This window comes from Botryllus schlosseri, chromosome 14 (assembly GCF_051294905.1).
Source record: "Botryllus schlosseri isolate E-star chromosome 14, Bs_hap1, whole genome shotgun sequence".
In the NCBI taxonomy this organism is placed as follows: domain Eukaryota; kingdom Metazoa; phylum Chordata; class Ascidiacea; order Stolidobranchia; family Styelidae; genus Botryllus; species Botryllus schlosseri.
Genome location: NC_137249.1, coordinates 14,050,806 through 14,075,059, shown reverse-complemented (window position 1 = coordinate 14,075,059; position 24,254 = coordinate 14,050,806). Strand labels below are relative to the sequence as shown.

At 41.8% G+C, this 24,254-nt stretch overlaps 1 protein-coding gene across 2 annotated transcripts in view; it reads right to left on the bottom strand.

Moving 5' to 3' along the window:
- The window catches only part of LOC145456041 (uncharacterized), a 55,972-nt gene that overhangs the window by 13,675 nt on the left and 18,043 nt on the right, over positions 1-24,254 (bottom strand). The window contains exons 1-3 of one of the 2 annotated variants that reach the window (XM_080334069.1): positions 9,602-10,229; positions 7,184-9,483; positions 1,003-1,110 (exon numbers count right to left, since the gene is read on the bottom strand). In XM_080334069.1, coding sequence (XP_080190195.1) covers positions 1,003-1,110; positions 7,184-9,412 — 2,337 coding nt within the window. In that variant the 5' untranslated portion in view covers positions 9,413-9,483; positions 9,602-10,229. Of the gene's footprint in view, positions 1-1,002; positions 1,111-7,183; positions 9,484-9,601; positions 10,230-24,254 lie in introns of those variants that run through there. The other variant, XM_080334068.1, reaches the window with a different exon arrangement.

Genomic DNA, 24,254 nt, shown 5'->3' with positions numbered 1-24,254 from the left:
TGTCCTGTACTCATTTTATGGACCCGTGACATCGCGACATGCCACACTGCGGCGCGGCGTACGTATGCGTTGAGTTACATGCGTGCATCCTTCGTTTATAAGTTCACAGGCGTAGCCTACGTAACGAGAATTTTTCGCTAACAATCACGTCACTAAGTCGTGGCGATAACGTCACAGTTCCTTTTGGACCCGGACATTTTTCGGGTAACACTCTCAAACCATGCTTTTATCTCCATCAAAAAACCGCCTCGCCACGAATCGCCAATGGAAATTGTCACGATGGGTAACAAGATTTTTTATTCAATTCTAAACTGAACACGACACAAGGCCTTCAGCACGCGAAAATAGATCCCACTCGACGACGCACGCCGATGCGTGGTTTTGCGCGTCCGTGCCGATGTGGTTTACAAAAATAGCCATAAATCTGCACACTGCACATTACACAATCAAAGCAGTATGATTGCATTTATTGCGAATATGATATTTCGAGCATGCGCAATGTCATTAGCAGCAATTATGCTCCAACGTTGACGATCGGGTTATCACTAGGATTAGGCACACCGTAATGAAAATATACTGCTTCACACCAAGAGTAATATATTATCAGCGAGAAATACCGTTTCAATACCTTATACTCAACGTTGGAGCCTTCCTTGAAAGCTAGATAGGCTATTATAACACAGCATCGAAAACATATTTCACAGCGCTACGAATATTCATGAAACATCTCTGGCAAGTAATGACCGGCTCTTGCAACAGTCACAAAGCACTACATATTAATTTGAGTTCAAACATACGAAATTGCTTGGGATGTCGAGAAACTGATATTATGATATTCCTTGTGGCCGAAAAAAATATTGATATTTGTAGTTTCCAAGTCAGCAATGATTACTGGTATGACGTAATACTGGATGATAATCGAAAACTCGGTATAGAATCATTCAGGCACTTGATGTTACCCAGCACTGGTTATGAGATGCGTTACAATATTTAATGACTTACCTTCTCAAGGCGCTCCAGAAGTTCTCTTCGGCGATTTCTACATTTGGCGGCGGCCACCCTGTTCCGCTCTCTCTTGACGCGCATTCTTTCCCGCTCATCTTCCGACAACTGAAAGGTTAGGATTCCAGTTGAAAAGTGTAATTCATTATCATCGGAGTGATTGTTCAACATGGCATAAAATCGCGACCAAAATTGGAAGAACACATGGCACAGTGTGCGCGTTTGATAGTGAGATCAAGAAATTTCGCATCCACAATAGCGGAACGACGGTAAAATACAAAATGTGTTTGATTATGCCGCTATTGTGGTTTGCATTTCCTCGCATTCACGGTTATGCCCGTAATTTCATGAACTCGACTCTAGTCTACAAATTACTGAAATATGGCCTGGCCATGTTCAACGTAAGCGCACATAATATATGCAGCCTACAGTCATCAGCTATTTTGCAAAATAGTCCCACGTCGTTACTATATATGACTTATGAAGCTTATGACACATGGACCTAACGATTTTGCAACATACGCCGCACATTGGCTCAATCATGGGCTCACCACGTAAAGTGGTAAACTGAGAGTCTAAGCATGGGGTCGGGGTTATAATAAAAATCGCTTAAACTCGAACGAACAACAACAATATAGGACCTGAAGAGCTTCTTGGAGGTACAGAGCTTCTATATACAATTAAACAGTATATTCATATCGAAATGAACCCGAATATTTTCGGCTGATATTCGTCAGGGGTAATCGTCAGCAACTACAGTAGAGAATTAGATCCTTGAATTATATTCAGCCAGATCCATCCAATCTTACGTGTGCGTATCTTCGTATAGGCCTCGCAGAGAAAAAGCACCTATGACTAGACATTAGACAAACTTGATGGGCTTACATGAGTCAATTAACTTTTGACCAAACAAAAACCCATGATCGCACGTGCTGTTCCCTATCGACGGTCGCAAGAATTGGTGGAATGAATACAATACGGTTTAGTCAAATTTCAGCGCGACTCGTGGAATGGCTCATTGCATCGTTATTGCGAGCATACTCAAATGATATTCGAAAAAAGGCAGTACTGAACAGTGAATAATTTATCAGGTTTAATGCGATAGCTTATCACAAACACAACGGTGAATGTAGAAATCGCGGATAAAACACTCAATTCTTCACATCCCGCTATCCGTACACAAACTGTAGCATCGCAATGCTGTGTGGTATAACGTAAATCATAACTTCCTACTACTGATGGCGATTGTTGATAATTTCACAGCGACGTTGTAATGATTATTATCGCGTCACAACGCAATCCGTCAAGTTCTCATAACGGCGCTCAGCGCGATTGGCGAAACCGCGCCCAACGTAATCAAATACAAATACTATCGCCGCAAGTTACATATCAATCGAAAAGGTAATATAAACTGCTCAACGACCTGACGTGACCCAAACTGTACCGTAGTAAGGCGGAGAAATATGCGCATTCCTTGAATATCTTCCGAAAGATGCATTGGAGTGGGATTGAGGCTTAAGATAGGACCATACTCAAACGAATTTCAGGTGTCTGTATTTGCCAAAATGCAGTTTGTCATTTCTTAGTGGGCTGCAACCCATAACAGACAGTATGTAATGAACTGCTGAATTGTTCCCCTTCACTTACATTATTTACCTATTTCTAAAGCGGTATTTTGGGCTAATCGGCCGACTATACTGTCATATGATATGAATGAAGAACACTCACCACTCTGACTTGCAGTTAGGTATAAGTTACTTAAGACGCACGCAATAAACCCATGAACGACTGGAAAATGGACCGCACCCTGTCACCAACCGTCACCAATATTAAATAATCGCGTGATATATCCTTGGCAAGATATTTGCATGGAAGAAGCTGCAGGGTTACGCGAACTGGAGGCCTTGCGTGGGGTTCAAAGTCCCGAAAATAACCGGACACAAATGATGCAGCATAATGCGAGCGTGGAGCTAGCGCGGTGGCATATGACACCTGTAATTAGTCACATCTGCAATTCGTTGCACCTAGTCCCGCTGTATGCAAATCTCCGATTATTATCCGCCTTCACAAATCCACACGTTACTGCTATGTAGCATAGCATCAGTGTCACATGTTATATCACAATAGCGTACCTGGGGATGCCATTTCATGACGATATGTGAATGTATGCATCATAGAATAACGCATCGTCCGGAAAATACACAAGGAGATGCTGTTGAATAGCTTTAGTCATCGTGTGGTATTTTCTAGCTATCCCGATCATTGAAAGAGATATAAGCGGTTTCTGTACACAATGGACGCTAAGGATGTGGACGTTGTGGAGATATCTAACTTTCGTTCACAGCTAAGCGCGTGCTACAGCGTATACGCGTTACAGTGCAGTTGCTTCTAGTTTCCTTGTTGCACGCAGTCTAAACTGCAATGTGGTATCACAATGCCCGTATGGCCGTGTCATCTCACGATAATATTGCCAGGAAGCGCAGTAGGCCACTTGCGTTAAATAGACGTTCCGGAAGTCACGTGAGCCTCCTACTCTTCCTTGTACAGAGGGCTGGTTTGAGTTCCTCTTGAAATACGACCACCGATAATAATCCGGATAGGTGGCGGGCGAACAATGCCTCAATCAAAATCACCATTGACGATACCGGCATGGCAGCAATTGCACCGTTGATATTCCCATTTTAGTGTAATAGCATAGCCATCGTCAATTTATTGTGGGTAATTCATCATCTGTTGCATCAGGTGTGCCAACTTCACTAAACCGCAGTTTGCAGCAACTCATTATGCCCGATGATGTGGTAATGAGTTAAATTGAGGTCTATATCATAACGTGGGAATGTGTAGTAAAAGCAAAACAAAGAATCGTCTTTGTTCGTACCACAAGTACCTCGATCGGGAGAAAACACTCATGATCTGCTGGTTAATCGAACTTTACGATCCGAAACGACTCAAAGGCGGAACAATGTCAGTATTTAACACGAATACAACTACGAATTTCGTATAAACAAATCGAATTATGTCAGGAAGCCAAATTATGGATGCCGCAGCTTCAAGATATGTTCCCGTTGGGCATCTTCAAAATAGAGTCCGTGCTGGCTATGAACCAGACTTGAACAACAAGATAGTTCTAATAGTCAAATTAGAGCGAAATACTGGTAATATAATTTCATTTAATTTGTCACAATTTTCTATGTTCTACTTTTAATTCTAATCTAATGTCGCAATATCCGGAAAATGTTACTGGAGAAATGTGTACTGCGAAACGGGTGAATCTTGGTGTACAGACATTTGCTATTCTCAGTCTTTATGAGGATGAACTCAGATTTGATATAAACTGGACTTTATTTTCATTATATTTATTTTGCGAATTTAGTAATTTCAATTCTAATCTGATTTTGTAAAGCTGAAAATTTTCCGGCCGTCCGATTCCGCTACCAGGGGGTCTATCGCATACATTGAAGTGTTTGTGAACAACTGCACGAGAGTACGCATCATGAAATACATCATCTGATGCAGTTGATTCCCGATCAGGCTTGAACAATGTCACGGTTTTAACTCATGCGTATTTGCGATGGTGTCAATGAGGTGTCACATCGTTCCAAAGAGCGACTCTGACCGTTTCCGGCTGACCGCGAGGGGCAATTGTAAAACAGAAACATGGTATATGCAGATAGATACAAGGAACTGCAACAACCAATTAGATGTGTTGACCAATTCCAATCTGTACAGGTGACCCGTGGTGTTCCACAGTAGTTTCGGTTTCATAGCTTCCTAGTTCCTAGATTGTGTTTAATTTGAGAATATTTCGTATTAGATTTGCCTCTTTGTGTCGGTAATCATCGGTTTCCATTTGGCGTATTTTTAAACGCCAAAGATTGATTCGTGGATATGAATAGATCTTCGCGAATTGTATCTGTGACGCCACTATGACTACTGACCAATGTAAAAGCTGTCGCGCCTCTTGCGTTAGTTGAAAGTGACCTAATTTTACAAAACCGTGATATGCGATACGTGGATTGTGATGTACAGATGTAGTATTTACACTTAAACATTTTTTAATATTCCAACAAACTGGAAATTAGGGGATTTCCGATTCCTATAAATAAGTTATAACCCGGGAGTAGGCTATCTCTTGAAAATACGAATTCGCGATTATTGTACAAGGCACAACCAACAATTTGAAGTAGCATTCGAGGTGAAAGTCCATCCAGCTTACCTTGGTATGAATTTAGAGCGGCAGTCCCAAAAACGCGACAGAACGGCATAAATAGTCAGCCGCAGTGGTTGATTAATTGGCGGATGGAGACATTGACATTTTGATCAAAATCCTCTGATTAACACGTAAGCATAAAATGGAATCATCCGACATAGATGAGATACATTCCGTAAAAGCTGTCGCTTTTCAGTACCTCTCGAAATTCCAGCCCGGTGTAGAATTGTTTACGAGCTGACTTCTATTCCGCACCGCCGCGGGACCACAGTTGGTTTAACCCTTTTGCGCGAAAGAATATAATACCGGGCTTCAATAATATTCGATATCATCGCGTTTCTCTATAAACCCGCACGCGTCGAATTCGTCACAAGAAGTAGAAGTGGTTGAAAAGTAGCCGGCGGCTATGCGTGGTGGATTTGTTATTCAAGGGAATCCAGCGAGATCAAGACCTCCGAATCGGAATTGTTTTTATCTCGCCGGATAACAAATTATCGCAGTCGATTTTTGATTGTCGCACAGCGCGATTCGTACGAAAACATCTTATCGCCTGGTCGGACGCGATCGATAAATCGCCGTAAAGCGCGCGACAATAACACGATCGGGTTAATCTGACCTAATTTTTAACGGTACGTACCTGTTTACCATGTGCCGCTAGAAAACCGTCCAAAAGTCTTTATGCGCCGATTGTTTATCGCACGCCAACAAACGAATTTCGTAGGATTGCGATAATATTAGCAACCGCGATAACACTACCCTAAAATTGATGGCGAAGCTAGCGAGCGATACGTGTGTGCATGTGCATAATTTAAACGACTCTACACAACCTCTGCTTGTTTGTCTCCGTCGGCATCTGCCTACGGTACGCCGAGCTATTTACGAAGAGTATGCGGCATCAGCTGATTCAGTTCATTGAAGGTCGACTGTATCGTAATACGGGAGTGTTGATTTACGTTACGCGGTCTAGTAACAATGAACTTGAAAAGCAACGCTTTATTTAGAAGTGGCGCTCTGTTTGTAAAACTCCGGATGACCGGAAAACCGGCCTGGCAATAGCCACAAGTCAACGCAGCGAATTCAGGAAAACATATTTGTCATGTGCCACGATACGAAATCGAAATTTCTGCTAGCCACCACTACAATATAAACAAAGCGGAAACGGCTGTTTTATTTGTGTCTGGCAAGAACGGATCTACACCACGCTACAATCCAACGCCGAAAACAGATGGTTTGTGCCGAATGGATTGTTTACGAGCGAATTTAATCAGGAAACTTTTTTGTCCGCTCCACAACGAGCTTGTTTAAACCGACGTCGCCGCTACCTGGTGTGTCTCGAAGAGGTTTGAAAGTAACAGTTGTTTTTCGCTCGCAAAATGGATAAAATTTAATGCGAATTGGGTCAGTCCAGTCGGTGTGGCGAAACTAATTTCCACGATCTCGCTTCGGCGAAGCAGTTCTCGAGCGGACGCAGATTATCGTATTTCTCTACGTTTCCACACTGCTGTTTATCCATGATGCCAGATTGCCAGTCGATAATACGGAGATTTCACAATTGTACTGAGCAGAGCTGATACTCTATATCAGTATCACGCTATTAACAATTTCAACAATTCCAAACACAGCAAGATTGCGATACAATGATGAAGTCGAAACGAATTGGAGTAGTTTTTTTTAAACATATACAACCCAAATTTGGAATATGCCGCGATTTTTGGGACTGATTATGTGGGCAAGGTATATGAGATCTCATACACTAATCACAGCTACAAAACAAGTGTAAAATGACATTGCCAGCGTAGACAAAAGACATACACCAGCTCAAGGAGCAATCCATCTTTCTGGTAAGGACTTGAGTGGGTTGTTTACCAGCGTAATGCCGCTGGTAACAACAAGGTAAGCTATGAGGCGTACGGGCCGCATCCACCAGTATAATTTACAGTGATATACGAACAACGGAAATAAAGTACTCACGTCATCTAAATCGACTGGTGGCGGTTTTAGATATCCTTGGTGTTGCGGAATTCTCAATGACCCGTGATACGGTATCATTGCGGTGGACGGTCCTAGTCCCGAGTGCGGTGGCAGGTGGTTTTGGTGTTTCATCAGGAACTGCGGCGGTTGTTGACGGTGATGGTGCTGAGATTGCTGTATATGTAATGGTGAGAAAGTTGAGGAACTTTGGTGCGGCGCCATGGTCAGCGACGGGTGTTGGTGTAGGTGCCTGGTGTCTTGCAGCACCGATTCGTATTGCGAATTGTCGTACTGGCGTTGGTACGCGTCGACGCCTTGGTAATCGTCCCTGCTGGACGGACTGGCAGAGTGTTGATTGTGGCGATTTGGAACGATAACGTTTTGGAAGGCTTTACTTGAAGAGGCTATTCCAGGTAGAGACGACGATGGCGTTGCTCTGTGATCTCGAACCGGCGGCGACGGGCTCATTTCGGAAGGCCTGATATCCGGGCTTTGAGCATGGTGTCCCACGTAGTTTATAATAGAGTGTGAGTGACGGGCTTGTTGAAACAATGACTGCTGCTGTATAGGCGATCCTGAAGTTGCCAGCATGTGGGAATTCATCATTTCTTCGTTGCGACGGCCACTAAGTATTGCGTATGTTTTAGCCTCGTCCTGAACCATCATATGGGAAGCTTCACTAGGCGAAAACAAGGCGGAGTTAGAGTCTGGATTAATTCCCTGGTTAGACGCGGAATCGTTATTGTAGTCGTTTATAAGTAATCTATCGTCTATTCCGATGCCACGGGGATGGCCCTGTCTAGATGAGATCGGACGCGAGTCACGGTCATAACTAGGAGGCGGTCCGGACGAGATTGGACTAACAGAACACTGACTCTTGGTGCGCCTTTTAGTAACTTGATAAGGTTTCTCTCTGGATGAAAACGACTTGGCGCACTTGCGAAACTCGACGGCCTTCGCTAATTTTTGTGACGATATCTCACAACCTAAATCGGTTTGTCGAATTTTTCCCTGTGGCAACGATAAATTGATCGGTTTATTTTGCGCGTCGCTATTCGACAGCACATCGGTATAAGTCACGCGCGTACTATTCTTTACACTTGACCTGACTACGAGTTGCTTTTCGTAAGTAGGCCTACTCCGAGAGCGAGGCCAGAAGGCAACGTGCGGCGGCGACTGCAAATGTACTAATGATGCGCCAACAGCGAATGAGGCTGTATTTCTTTCGTCATGGTTCGAGGTTATTTTCGTCTCGAAAGCCAGGCCGTTTTGATCGTTATTTGCTGACTCAGAGGGCCCTATCTCAGCTGCACTGTTGTTCCTCTCGCCGCTCAGAGTCGAGTATTCAGCGCTCTCTATAGATCGGCGGCCCAGCTCTCGATTGTCTGATTGTTCGAAAGTAGCTTTCAATTCGTGTACTGCCGGGCAAGCGCTACCGTAATCTGACTTCCGCTTCCACTCATCTTCTGCTGATGGCGCATTTATGTTATGCGATGCGTAATTCTTTGTCATCGATGGAGCGTCAGCGTGTTGACTCGCACGAAGCGCGATTACGGCATCGGCCGATCGGCGTCCGTCGTTTCGAGTGACGTGAAGGGTACCAGGCGAAAAAGCGGGCGAGATCTCGCCTTGGTTAGGCAAAACGTCGCACCGTTGCGGGCTGACGTTTTTGAAGCGCGAGTGTGCCAGCGACACTGCCAGGTCAATTTCACGCATTACGCTAGAGCCCGAGGCAGGTACGGGTTCATACGAGTTTCCGAATGGGTTGGAACCGACTTTTTTCACGCTGCTGCCGTTGGAACCATACTCGCCGCTGGCGTGTCGGCTCCCAGTCCTCGAATAGTTAATTGGTTGGTATTGCGCTAGGGCGTTTTCGTCTGCGTGGCAATTCGACACTATGCGCATTGTTTCAGAAGACAGGAAGCGATTGCACCTCCGCTGATCTGAGCTCTGCTGATCATAATCTCTACTATCGCTCGCTGCCACCACCATGTGAGAACTACGGCGCTTAACGTGGCGTATGCGATCTAACTCGCTGCCCCAGCGCAAGGGCGACGTGACCTCGTTCAGGTGGAAGTGATTACCGCCCGGTGATATAGTCTCAGCTGTAAACGCCTCGTCCCCGCTGGAATCGCAGGCCAGCGCGATATTTCTTGACGGCGCCTCTCTGTTTCTCTCGCGTTCGTCGTAAAACGCTGGCATGACGCTAGCGTCGATTACCTCTCCCATTGACGACGTAATAGAGCTGTCTGTTCCGCGTTGGGTTCCTATGGCCGAATTATTTGATGAACCTTGAGCCCCTGAATAAAACAATCAGAATCAATGCGCGAAAGGTCGAATTGTTCGTGCAAGTCGGATTGTGTCGAGTGCATTTGTATTATTGATCTTTCGTGATGCAAAATAGGTAACAATCCTCACATTTTGTACTGGAATCAACAGATTAGCGGGAAGGTTCGTTTAGTTTCGGTAAATCTTTGTTCGACCATTCCCTTGTTACGCTCCGACCGTTGGGTTTTCAACGTCCGTGACGACACACTCGCCGAAAACAAGCTAAAGGCTTTCACTACTGGTTCAAAACAAGGAAAAAATTCCTTCTAACACTCGCCATCTAAACATGTTATGTAGCATTCCGTAAAGCTTAGTTAAGTCAAGGTTAAAAAAGTGTAAGCGTGGAAGTGTTGGAGTAGGCGAATCGAGATGCGAAAAAATAGATCGCCATTTTGTCTTCGGAAGTGATTTCGAGTACATTAAATAGTTCCAAATGCTGTACATGCATGGTCTGATACTTATCATATTTACCAACAAGAAAATATAGACAACCACTTGCTTTAGTGAAAAATTCCTTTCTGCACGTTCCTGCTCAGACGTCGCGTAAATCAATTTGTTCTACATGGCTCTACGTTCAAAACCCCGCCTGCATGAACTTTTTGAGGAAAAAAATGTCTCTGACGTTTGGCATCCCGGAAGTTTGGTATTGGCCGGCGTTGTCTCGCTTACGACTGCCCTGTTTCCTCTGAGTAAGTACCTGCGTTGTCCCGTAACCCTGCGATTAGCGCCGCGAACTCACGTAGTTCAAAATTCCGACATTCGCACACCGGGAAGAAAAAATATCCCAGGACGTGGAAATAGGAAAAAATGCCGCTATTCAGGACAATCAGTGACAGTTTTTTGCGTGTGCGTTATTTGATATCACTGCGACATTCGAATTGACCACGACCGTTCACTTTAAAGCTTTGGTCCTGGCATGCTCTATGCAATGAAAAAATACCGTGTGCATTACGTGAAATGTGGTAACGACATTTCTTATAACCGTATACTCTCTGATTAAAAGTAATCGGAAATATATTGATGTACCAAGAGTCCAGACCTTGCCGCACGGGAAGCGGTGCATACCGCCGGCCCGTTTATTAGGTCAACAAGTTATTCTAATCGAAATAGCGAGAATCAACCCAATAGCAATAGAGAGAATCAACCCAATAGCAAATCCTGTCTGACAATAGGTGACCAAAACCGACGCGGGAAACGCCTAGAAACATACGCAACTTATGATGATCACACTCATCCATGATGTACAGATTAGTACGTTAGTCATTACCGAATATATAATAAATAGGACATAATAATATTTCTCAGTTAATCCGACTTCCACATTGTGCAAGGGAATCTGCCGTGAGGAAACTGGCAGCGCGGGCATACAGCAGAATCGTTTACGTATTCGAACCACGCCTTTATCATCAAGGGAATATATCTCGCGATGCGGTACTGGCGGAATGTCAGTCGCCACAAAGTTCACTGGAGTTCAAAGGAATGTTTTTGATTGCGATAATCTCGCCGATCGGTGACGGCCGGTAAATTAAAATTGTCTAGCGCGGCCCGACACTCTGAATTGCTCGTGACTTTATACGCAGTTGAACACGGGTCATTCGATCCACAATACATCCAATTGATGAGCTATAGCTTGTACGCCGTCGTAGAATTGGCTGTGCACGTCACGGACCGTACCTATACACTAACAGTCTGTATGAATTGTAACCGAATATATTTTAAATTCAGTCGCCAATCGATTCCTCCGAATAATTGGAATGGGCGCGATAAATTGCGAGCTGGCGTCTCGAAATAGCACTTGCATAAGTGACGCGTTTGTACTCGTTGACCGTCGATTTGGATTTTCATCCAAGCCTAGACAATGCTGGTGGAGAGAGCTTGGAGAATGATGCTGCCAAAACTTTCAGGGCACGGAAACACATCTCACAGACGTAACGTCGTTAGATGGCGCGTTTCGCACGTACGATCGCCCGCTTTTTGCGTTGCTCAGCTCATCCATAAATAATGAGGAAGCACAAAACTACTCTGCATCGATCAAATGTTACGCAAAATGCATTCCATCGGAGGTTAACCGCTGTAAATTGAAACGCACACGGCTTTTATGTTACGGAACAGGGTACATCGACAATAGATTGAAATCCGTCATATTATTTTTTCTTCATTGCGTATAATCAACGATTTCCTTGTAGAGGTGACTAGCAATACATTACCCAAGTAATCATTCTGCTATTGCAGTACTTACCCAATTGTATCTCTCCTTTAACTATACTTTCAGTGTCATATTGTCCATGTTTTACATGTCTATGCTAATTTAGTTAAGTAGAAGTATTTTTAAGCAAGATTCACGTCATGTTAAAGATTAAATTGTAATCGCCGCCGCGCTGTATCAGGATCGTAGGACACATTCCAAAAATACAAGCTTTTGAAGCATAATTCACCAGTCTGCGTTAACCGTGGAGTCACAAATCTTTCAAGTGCGAAAGTTTCCGATAGTCAACCCTAAAAGCATGGGCTTCCTACTTATGTAATGTTGCAAATTGTACGTTTTCTGCTTCTTCTCGCTGGAGCTTTGGTTTATATTTGAAATCTCGACCTGTAATACTTGTAGACATATACATTGTACAATACAAAGTCCAAAACATGTCGCAGTATCCTGTTATAATTTGAAGATTCCGGATATAATAGGGTTACCATACATCTTCTTTTAAGAGGATTTGTCCTCTATTTTTAGTTTTTTGAAAGTGTCCTCGATGGACGCCCTTGTGTCTTCTTTTTTGAGATTTTGTCCTCTTTTTTGAGAATTGTGGTCATATATATAGCAAAATCCGACTGAGATGCCGTAAATCAGCACCGAAGTGACGCTCTGGCGGGTATTTCGGGAGCTGAGCGGAAAGTTGACGTTTTTTTTAGTCAGCCACCCGACAATGTGAGGGAAAAACTGTATTTTGGGCACCGAGCGAGAAAGATGACCTTTTTTACAAATTTTTGAGAATTCTCCTTCGGTTTTGCAAATATGAAAATTCTGAAAAAGTGTCCTCTTTTTAGATTTCCAAAATATGGTAACCCTAGGATATAATCCTTATAAAGTCGTACCCTGAGAGCGTTTGTGAAGTTTGGGTCGAATCTAGGTAAAAATTGATGAAGTCTAGGTCCTTGTCCGGTTCTCGAACGAAATATAAACTACCCTTGGTGACTATAGGTATACCTTGGCAAACATTAGCTATTTTATCGCCGACTAAAAACACCATATTCACGAATGCGTACTGTAATTGCTGACTGTCAGAAGACGAAAATGTGACCAACACAAGATTCAGCCCGACATAAGCACGACACGAATAAGAAATCAACAAGCCCGAGAGATTGGCATCCGGAATTTGAACGTGAACTTCAACACTTCGTCTGTGCTGTCAATTACTATCGCGTCTATGACGTCATAGAAAATGCGTCACTGATAACGGACATGGATATCATCTAATGTCCATCCGCACTCTTGTTCGGATGGAGTCACGGTCTTCATTATTTCTCAATTCCAATCCGGTAATCCCTTCACATGTCTCAGTAGCAGAACCGATATCCTCTCAATTAATCAAGTGCTTACAGTTTAATCAACTATTATAATAATGCAACACCCCACTGGGTATCAGATGAGGACGTGGTCCAACCCGTCAAAAGTGGCTCTAAACATAAGGTCACGTGGGCAATGGGATGTGTGGGTCACAGAGATATTTAGAAAGTTATATTAACATTGCGAAATTTAATTTTTTCTGATACCACTTTCTATATTGATATTGCACGACTTTGAATCAATTTTGTCGTGGAATTCTTAGTGCTGTAAAATGCTTAACATCTGACCAAGTACAGTGTAAGATTAGTAGTACCGTGAAGCCAACTAGAGTACCCGAATTACGAAGCGCACTATAGAAGCCAAATTGTTATGAAGAATTACAATTCCGAAACAGGTTTCCCCAAGCCACACACTCACCACGGCTTGGTTCCATACACGCGGTGACGTGCACCTCGTTTGTCGTCACTGCCATGCCGACGTCATAACGTGCGCCCCGAATGCTAGACGTGACGCAAATTCCCTTTCTCTCTTCCGCTAAGATGATGATATGGATGTTTTAGTATACATGGTGTTTTCGATCAGCAGACAGATATCCTTTATTATGATGCCTGAACTGCAGACTGCAACACGGCCTACTTTCGTTTTAGTCTATTGTAAGACGCTTCCTACGCGGTCGGATGGCGGGATCGAGCTTAAATAAACCTGAAATATTAGGGAAGGAATTATGAAGTCCATTTCAGTAACACTCGAACACACGAACATGCGGACACTCGAACACGCGACTCGTTAGTGTTGCAGCTGTTGAATGTACCATTATACCGGAGGTAGTCAGTAACAAAGTATTACTTTTTTGGAGTACTAGAGTAGATTTTGCCTACACTCCTTACTCAAGTGGCTACGTTTTTTGGCTTCTTGTTTTTAGAGAATACTCCTGATTTTTACCTTCTTCACTTGCAGTTTACTTTTTACCTTTTGCATTGAAATGCATTGAACAAAAGCATTCTGATATCAAAATATATTATCATTGTCTGATATCATTGTCATGACTAGGGTTGCATTTAAAACAAAAATCAATTTAAAACAAGCATGCTTAAAACCAGGGCCTTGTTTAAAAAAATTTTTAATTATTTTTTTTATATATATTTTTAAACCATGATGTCACGGCCTCACGGGTATTCAATTGTGACATCATAGTGGATTAACATTCACAAATGAAAATATAGTGTAAATATAGCTCCTTTGACGAAATATCTACTTACTACAGCTGTTGAACCGACTATATTGATGGTTTCACCCATCCCATATCGCATAGATGGCTATATTGGGTGGTAATCGTCCGTAGGCTCATACAACATATGTTTTGGAAAGCATTTACACAATTATGGCACCATTGTACAAGTTAAAAAAACATAATTTCATTTTTAAAAGGCCTTTGTTTAAAACACTATTTTAGATAGCCTTTTGTTTTAATTGCAACCCTATAAGTCCTGATGCACGTGAAAGACGCCACTGCTCTGTATGCAAATAAAACAAATAAACATAATCTTGAACAAATTGGATTTTGAACTGTGGAATGTAATTTGGGGACACGTTTCCATCACTTTTTTGAGTGAAACTGTCTTAAGAATCGAGGTAACTGAATACATATTCGAAGATTGTACCTATTTGTAGTTTCGTTAATCATTTCGTATCAATCACAAAGATACATCTTGTAATAACGAAAGTAGCCACCTGCGATTAAATGCCAAAAGTGTTCGGTAGCTAGACCGAGTCTACTGTGTGAAACCACTTATTTGAGTACATTTTCATACCTTCCATATTCTATACTTACACGTAAAGTAGTTTTGGCATGTTTCGGAAATGGCTACCTCTACGTGTAATAGAGTAGAAATTTACTACTACTGTACTACGCTACTCGACAGCATTGTGTACTCCCGCTAATATACCATGATGACAGAAACTTCGAAGGGAGTTTCGCCCTTGTATCCACCCGATGCATTCGCGCCTGGCGTCGTAGGCTGATGACATTAAAATTCGCCTTCGCGTAGCAAATTTTGCAGTAGATCTCTGGATAAGGTTTGCCAAATGCAAGACTGAAACGCGAGGTTTCCGCGTATATTGAAAAACTGAAAAATCTCACAACAGACTTACAGATGTGGACGTAGTATTTCCTGGAATAACACGGAACAGGGAAATTGAAACGCCGACATTTACTGTCCCGCGAGGTATTTAACCGCTATTTTATTGAGATTTGCAGATCGCGCACCACAAATGTAGTCCTAAGTGTGTGGGCGATGCCTGCGTTTTAGTTCGTTTCCAAGCAGCACTTTGGAAGAGTGCTGAAGCCGCATTGTGTTGAAGATCTGTGGGTACTTTGCTGAAATCGGAATTTCAATTTCGAGCGCAAATTTGTGGAGATAAAGCAGCAGCCGTTTGTGGCAATGCGGTGTTGATTTACTGTTCTGTATCATAAAGAACTATATATGTTCTGATGTGTGTTCATCATGAAAATATGAGTTTAACTATATGTATTCTGGCAATAGATGTTGCGATGCATGCTATACTATCATCACGTTATGTACCACGGACCAGATATTCAACAATCCCAATCCAGCCAGTTGGGCGTGGCTCTGTTTTCTCCGTTCTACTAAGCGATGTAACCAATATATATGAGTAGGGTTGTTTTTTGGTGTTTTAAAACGCCATTTGTTTTAAATGCAACCCTAGATATGATGACATAGAAACGACTATGCACGGACTCTCAATCTCACAGCCATCTCGGCCTACTGCCCGTTTTAGCAGTATTCTAAATCTTGCAGCTGTCTTTTTCGACTCTTTTCCTTCAACTTTACATCGTCACGTGCCGGCTCACTCTCGCCTTCTTTTTGGTAAAGACACCGTAAGAAAAGTCGAAGAGAGTCGAAACGGGGTCTCTCTGGCCTATACCGAGGTGGATTTACCAACCATGCATGATTTACCAACCTCTGCACCCGTTATCAAAACCAATTATTAATATCAAGCTTCTCGAATGATTTCGATAAAGTCTCACTGGGTGGCATTTATTATCCGTCATATTGCATCAAGTAAAAATAACTGTTGACGCGATAGTACAGGACAACCCAGCTTAGAGAAGCATATATTCGGACACGGATTAATTACGATTTGAGACGAGGGTAACTTTGTGTCACCTATAAAGGAGCCATTCGAGCCTTGAGCGTCGTTATCCAGATCCAGACGTATCGACCACGTGTTGGAGGGGATATTCCTCGTGTCGACCTTGTTTTTTATTTGAATAAACGCGATTGCTACCCTCTGACAATAATATGTAAATATCACTTTCACTCGTGTCGCATATACCAGGTTACAACAGTGGTTCTCACACCGTTTCGAGCGCAACCCAAATGCGGGTTATTTTTACATCTCGCGATCCAAGTCTCACACATCAAAAATGTATTTCTAGTAGGCCTATATGCAGCGTTCAACGAGCGTTAGGGTTGTTCAGAATTGATCGACTTTCAAAATGTCGTGGTTTTCAGTCCGATTCCCATGCCTTATACCATAAAAACATATTCTAGGTACTTTTTTCGTAATTCATCCCTTGCATCCGTGTGCACATTGAGCTGGAAGAATATCGGCTAAAAAATAGGGGATTCCCCTAAAATTTGAGTGTCGCTATTCAGGCTAGGCTAGTAAAACGTCATATATAAGCTGGTTTTATGTCGCTATTGCGGTTGGAGTGCTACATAACCTCACTATAGAAAGTATTGTCAGTTCAGGACACCATTTTCATGTCCCACACTGCCTTAGAACTCCTCAAAACTGCCTAAGACTGATAGTCATTTTGTTGGATCTACTATCCTACACTTCTCAACCCTACCCGAGGTTGTTCATCAATTGCCGGGATCACCACGTGCAAGAATACAACTGTAAATGTATCATTCACTCACAGCCACATTATAAACATCACATTGTTCAAAGGAAACGAAACAAAAAGGCAAAGAAACAGATCAACTTGGCACATTGCATTGCACTGGGATGCAAAGCTCACTAGAAGTCGTTTCGGAGGGAAATTTGAGGCCTTGGCAGTGCTGGCATGGTCTGCGTATTCCAACGCATTTGAGAAAGGCAAACTTCTTGGCAATCGAACTCTGGAGAGTGCTACAGGAAAAGCACAGGCTGATCTGTCATTTGAACTGCTGGAACTTTATAATTTAACAAATAATGTCAGAGCTCTTGTGTTTGACACAACACCCTCAAACAATGGAAAAAATAAAGGTGCGGTTCTGTTACTTGAATAATTGATAAACAGGAAAGTTTTCTACTTTCTACTTCTGCTTGTCGTCATCATATTTATGAACTAGTCATCCGGGGAGGTCTGGAAGTGAAGTGTGTTTGGATCTGCGACCACAGGCCCTGAAAACACAGATTTTAATACCTTCCAAGAAGTGGAAAGATATTGATCAATTAAGAAGCTCTAAAACACTTCAGTTTGATGAATGCAGCTGGTTGGCGATCAAGGCTGATGAAGCTGAGCAAGAAATAATTCCACTGATGAAGCCGTATAATGGAAAGCAGAAAGAAGTCTTGATAATAAATGACTACAGAGAATGTGCCACAGGCACCTTGGCGATTGTAGCTGCCCAATATATTGATAATCGTTTTCGCAAGCCTGGTGCTACTAATAGCACTGGATGGATGAGTCAAGTGCTGTACTGTCAAAAATGTTCATGTGTAGAGAGCAAATGGGCTATTCTGAAGAGTTCATTAGAAAGTTGCCCTGTTTTATGTCCCAGCTTGGTTGAAAACTGGTAATGCATGTGACGCACAGTATATTGATCTCAAATTCCTTCATGGCATGACAGACTTTTCATTGTGCGATTTCACAGTTGCTGATGTGGCATATAAAAAGATGCGAGAACATCATTGGCATCTCACCGAGGAAACGGTGGTATCAACAATGTTCTCGGCTAAACCAAAGATTCCTGACAAAGTGAAGGAAGCGATGGCTGCTAAATTGCTGCAAATGCCAATCCTTGAACAATTTCGCAGAGGTAGGCTATACATCTGAGTCTAATCTCTGACTCTGTCCCTGAGTCAATGAGTATGGTTGCTTTAATTGAACCGGAATCATGGTTTCTATTCAATGCTATACATGTCGAACATGATTGGTTTAGTCTTCCAGTTTCGGAATGGCATACTGATTCGCATTTCGTGACTGCTCAAGAATTTGTGAGTAGCGTTGCAATAGTTAACGGCGCAGCAGAGCGTTTGGTGAAATTGAATACCGACTTTGCTGCTTTCAAAACAGATGACAAAGAACAGCGAGCGAGCCTCTTACGAGCCGTGGAATATAACGGGAACAGATATGCCGATTTCTCTAAAGCAACCATTTCATCCGGACCTGATTTAAGTAGTATTTGCCAAGTTGATCTGTTTCTTTGCCTTTTTGTTTCGTTTCCTTTGAACAATGTGATGTTTATAATGTGGCTGTGAGTGAATGATACATTTACAGTTGTATTCTTGCACGTGGTGATCCCGGCAATTGATGAACAATCTCGAGTAGGGTTGAGGAGTGTAGGATAGGTGATCCAACAAAATGACTATCAGTCTTAGGCAGTTTTGAGGAGTTCTAAGGCAGTGTGGGACATGAAAATGGTGTCCTGAACTGACAATACTTTCTATAGTGAGGTTATGTAGCACTCCAACCGCAATAGCTACATAAAACCAGCTTATATATGACGTTTTACTAGCCTAGTCCGAATAGCGACACTCAAATTTTAGGGGAATCCCCTATTTTTAGCCGATATTCTTCCAGCTCAATGTGCACACGGATGCAAGGGATGAATTACGAAAAAAAGTACCTAGAATATGTTTTTATCGTATAAGACATGGGAATCGGACTGAAAACCACGACATTTTGAAAGTCGATCAATTCTGAACAACCCTAACGAGCGTGCACGACATAGAGTAGGTGCAGATAACCAAAGGTGGTCCGCATCGAGGTACATCTAGTCATCTACTTTTTCGGAGTACTCGAGTAGTTTTTGCCTACTTACACATGTGGTTATAATTTTCACTTTCACTAATACTTAACAAATTTTAGGCAGCACTACTTACTTTTTAGATTTTGCATTTTGCGGAGTAGAAAGTGGTTTTGGAATAGCTTCTCATCACGTAACGGTAAAATAGCGTCTGCATCAGGGTGAATAAATAAATTTTCTAAAATTGCACCAATTTTTGATGACAATATTCATTTTTCATTGGTAGTCGATATCCACCCTGCAATTTTCAAAGTAGTCACTGTAGATCGGCAAAATGTACTTTCTGAAACTACTCACTTTAGTATATTTCAAATCCTCATTTTTCGCTTCCACTTGAAGTAAATTTGACACCTCTTGAACATCGCTACATTTACTGGTAATCGAAAAGAAATTTACAAATTATACTCCACAAATCAGTATACAATCGCATATAGTCTCGTATTTCGTTTTGATGTTAAGTTATTTCGAATTATCTACCTCCAAAACAATACGGTATGACGTCCAATATCGCTCATACTTCCTGCGGACATATTTAGAGTAACGTAATAGCCGTGTTTTCCCGTATTGGTGCCGCGAAATACAACCTGAAACTATTCCCACTGTTCAGCGTAATTCCTATCCTTCTGGACTATACTTATCAGCTATATATTCTTGTAATCGGCGCAATGCAGAGATGCAACTTTGAAATCCTCAATTTTCGCGTTAGCGTAAATATTTTAGTCTTTTTAATGGAACTGACCCGCGAATGGTATGGCATAGATTTACGAAAAAGTACGCGGGAAGCGGTCAGGAAACCCCTAAACAGAAACTCTGGGTAGATATTGATTAATTTCATCGGAATCCCCAATCAATACAATGCAACGAAATATTGGTTTGTGTGCAATTTTACTGAATTTTCAACTAATCAATTGAATAGTAAATCATTCTCATTCTATACGATGCGCATAAGCGAACGAGTGTTTGTTTTTATGTTGTTTCCTAATGCATTATTTGTGCAGGGTCTGATACAGACTTGTAGTAACCCACGTTCAGTACAAAACATGATACCACCACTGATTTTCATGTATTGAACCAAACGGTTATGGGACTTATTTCAATAATAGATAGTCCCATAAATTATTCGTTTTGAGGTAAAATAAGAACGACACTACAATGCAAAAATTCCAAAATAGCAGTGCTGACAGGCGCGCTATTTTGTGAAGTTCTTTCATAAATCGATACACCAATCATGGTTTGCCAAGCTTGGGTTTGCGAGTACAATTATAGTACAGTCATGTTTGCTGCTGCAACCTATAAACATCGCGGTCTTAATAGAGGAGTAGGTTTAGTTGGTAAGTTCACCGGTAGCGACGCGAAATACTCCGGCTGGAGTCTCGGCAGTAGCGCGTTTTTGGGTGGCGGAGGTTTATCTCCTATCCCCCTGTCCTACGTTGCTGTTCTTGCGGCGTCTTCAAAAGAACGTTCATAGCAACATCCTGACGGATGAAAAAAGCGAGCAAATAGCGTCTATAAAATGAAGACAGCCGAAATATCGAGATCGAACACTGTTACATCGGACATTTGGCCGAGGTGGCTGCTGGATTTCTAGACTGTTTAATCGTTTCGATATCCTCCTATTTCTTGTATATCTTAAATTACATTGTGTGTTTTGAGTGAATAAAAACAATTGAACCGCCGATTATGCGATTTATGTACGATAATTACTGTACCATATTCATTATTCATTCGATGCATTGCCAATGCGACCCAATTGCCAATTGCCAACCCAATTGCCATTGGATGCGTACTGCGTATGCGTATAGTTTTGTGAAGTAATGTCGCAATGCTAATGCTCATTGGGCGCCCACTAACGGTTCACAAACTACAGATTACAAGATCACTTTGCGATCCGATGCCAAAATGGGGCGAGTACCATAATATGAAACTTATTTTCTTTCATCCATTGCCAATGCATTATTTTCATCATCATGCCAAATCTTATAGTGATATAACTACAATCATAGTGCGACCCAGATGTTTTGAAACCGCAATTAGAAACGCGAAAACTATCATATCACTCCGAAATTCAACGTGAGTGATGAATCGCATTAGAATCTCCATGTTAGACGCCTATACTTTACCATACGATTACATATGCAATACGGGCTATGCCGTAAAAACAACTGTAATTTATGAAAGGTAAATAGAAACTCCCAGTGGTTGATTTCGAATTGAAACTATTTTTAAAATTCTGTTGCAATTTATGATACGCATGTGCAATGTGCTTATTTCATCCTGGCGAGGGTACACAGTAGGGCCTACCGACAGCAAATTTTTTGGCGTTCACGTGCAAGTCATAACGAAGGCGTCACGGAAAAATCTTGACGTCACACATTCGGGAAACTCGATTATTCGAATTAGTCAATCCTTTGTGACTGGATAGCGTTCGTCAGCCGCCCGACACGCGATTATATGAGTGTACCTACGAATATGTTATCGTGACCCTTCCCTTAACACGGTTTTGAGCTGGCCTCGTGCCTATAGCATGACTAGTGCATGTGTACTGCGCAAAACAATTCAGAACGACCCCAATTCGATCATACTGTGCGATACCGCCATTGACACAACGGGCTTAGTCATTTGCACTTTCAAAAAGCTAGGTTCACTCATTATTTGATTTGAAATCCTATGCGAGAAATGGGGTCACTTTCAAATTTGTTTTTGTGAATGCGTCCTATAGTGAAGTTACAGACATTTTAGTCCGTCTGGACTCTCGATTACGCAGTTACGTGAGGAACAATCGATAACATAAGAATTTGAAATTAATTGACCAATGTTCACTGTGTGAACTCTAAATTGTTGCTACTAATTACACATCTATACCTCATTTGAATACAAGATGAATACTAATCTAAAACATTGATCGGTGTCTCATCCATGTAAGTATCGACACGGTATAGTACGTAATTTATATTCCGCGAATGTGGAAGATTTCGATATTTATGAATCAACCCTTTAATATACATGCCAAATTCATGCGGATTCATCTTGTAGATATAAATTACGATCTATCTATTGACATGAATTTACAGCAGTGATTCCCAAACGTTTTTGACGCATCGCTCACCTATCCAGCCCGACATATATTTTCTCCGCCCTTAATGTAGGTGTTATCTAATTGCATTTCTTATTCAAGTAGATATATTCTCATATTCATTTTAGGTAAACTGTTTTGATGTTCGAATATCTAATATCTAGGGCAAGTTTTTGCTACTTTTGCCAATTTTTTTTAACAGCTTCCGGAAGCTTCCTAAATACTCGTAAGATATGTAGAATGCTGTTTTAAGCTGTTTGAAGGAATCTTATAGTGCAACTTTTTGCAACTTTTGTCCATTTTTTTTCTTGCAATTTTTTGCAACATTTTGCAACGTTTTCGATTTGTCATGAAAGTATTTTTGATTTTGGTGAAATACACGGCCAAATTCGATTGAAATACCGTAAATCAGCACTCAAAAAACGCTCTTACGGGTATTTCGGGAGCTGAGCCGGAAAATTGATCTTCTTTTTTTTTAGGCAAACTGGAAAGTTGACCTCTTTTTTTAGAAAACCGAGCAAAATGTGGTCTTTTAGTGCAGCTTTTGTGGAAAAATAAATGCAACTTTTTACTGCAACTTTTGTCAAAAATAAATGCAACTTTCCACGGATTTAACTGCAACAAAAACTTGCCCTACTAATATCTGCATACTTAATGTTATCAGCCGAAAACTATAGCGTTTAAGTACATTTTAGTCATTTTTACGAGAGAGTGAAGAAGTAGGCGGTACTGAAGATGACCATTGACCAGGTTGCTGATGTAGGCTATATAGTTCATAGGCCGTATACATAAGTGATCCAGGGCCATGTTCTCGTCGAGTACAAGAATGCAATACCAGGTTAGAGGGTTTCACACCTCTCGTTATGAACACCGAATGTGGCGGGATAAAGATGCATTAGAGTCCAATACCGTGCAGCCAGAAATCCCGCAAAGCAAAGACACACTGCACTGGCTGATGTATGTGGCGACGGTCAGTACTGTCGTGGAAATTACCCATGTCCATGTTGAAAATCACGTTAAGTAGTCAACTCAAAATTTTCATTATATTCAATTTCTGATCAAATATATTCTTGTATTGGCGGTAAACATATTAGATATTTTGAAAATGGAAGCGCTATAGCCACCTCAACACTACGTGTTCCGGTGGGCTGGTTGTAATGTCATGTGCGCTGCTCAGGATGACTGGTGGCGGGTGGGTCATTTAATCACAGAGACTAAGAACAAATATTGTACCAGAAACCGCATTTGAACCGCGAGTCGTACGTTGGATAAGCCATAGGTATAGGCAGACTGTTCGTCAATTTGTAAATTGACTGAAGGCTAAATATTTTCGTCCCTATCTTATACTGACATTTTGTCACCCCTCGGATCGACCTCATCGATTCTATCACCAATTGTCTAGCGAAATCACCTCGAAGGGTCAAATCTCCCGGTACGGGTATCACCGATTTACAGTTTATGAAGCATTAGGCTCTTGCACACACAACAGAACTTATCGCTAACGCCACGTGATAGTCTAAACAAACAGACTCGGATTTGTGTAGCGTACGCACTGGATGCTAATAATTCACTATTGCTGTCTGTTTTTTTGTCTGATAGTAGCCCAGAATGTATTGTTTGCGGAAAAGGAAATAAGATATTATCTAGTATCGTTAGATCTGTTACCTTGCCATTATTTATGTCGAGCGGGTAACTATATTTAGACAAAAACCGACTTAAGAACGTAAACAGTTCCCATTCACTGAACTCTAATAATACCGTAACTGCAGGCCTTTAACTTTTAACAAAGAAACAGCAGAACGCCCAGAGTGACACGAAGGTCTAAATTGTAATGACTGATTTTAGAACTACGTGTTTGTAATGCATCAATTTTATGTGCGACCAATGCTCTTGCCTGATCAGTGATCACACAGAGTGATAAATGTAAGTTCTTGAAATCTCTCGGCGTTGACTGCTGTCATTCTGATGTTACAACAAATTGCTATGAATAAACAGATTATTATGTTCTTTATTAACAGTAAAACTGGTAAATGCACACATAATCCGGAGAGCAACCTGCACCCTAAG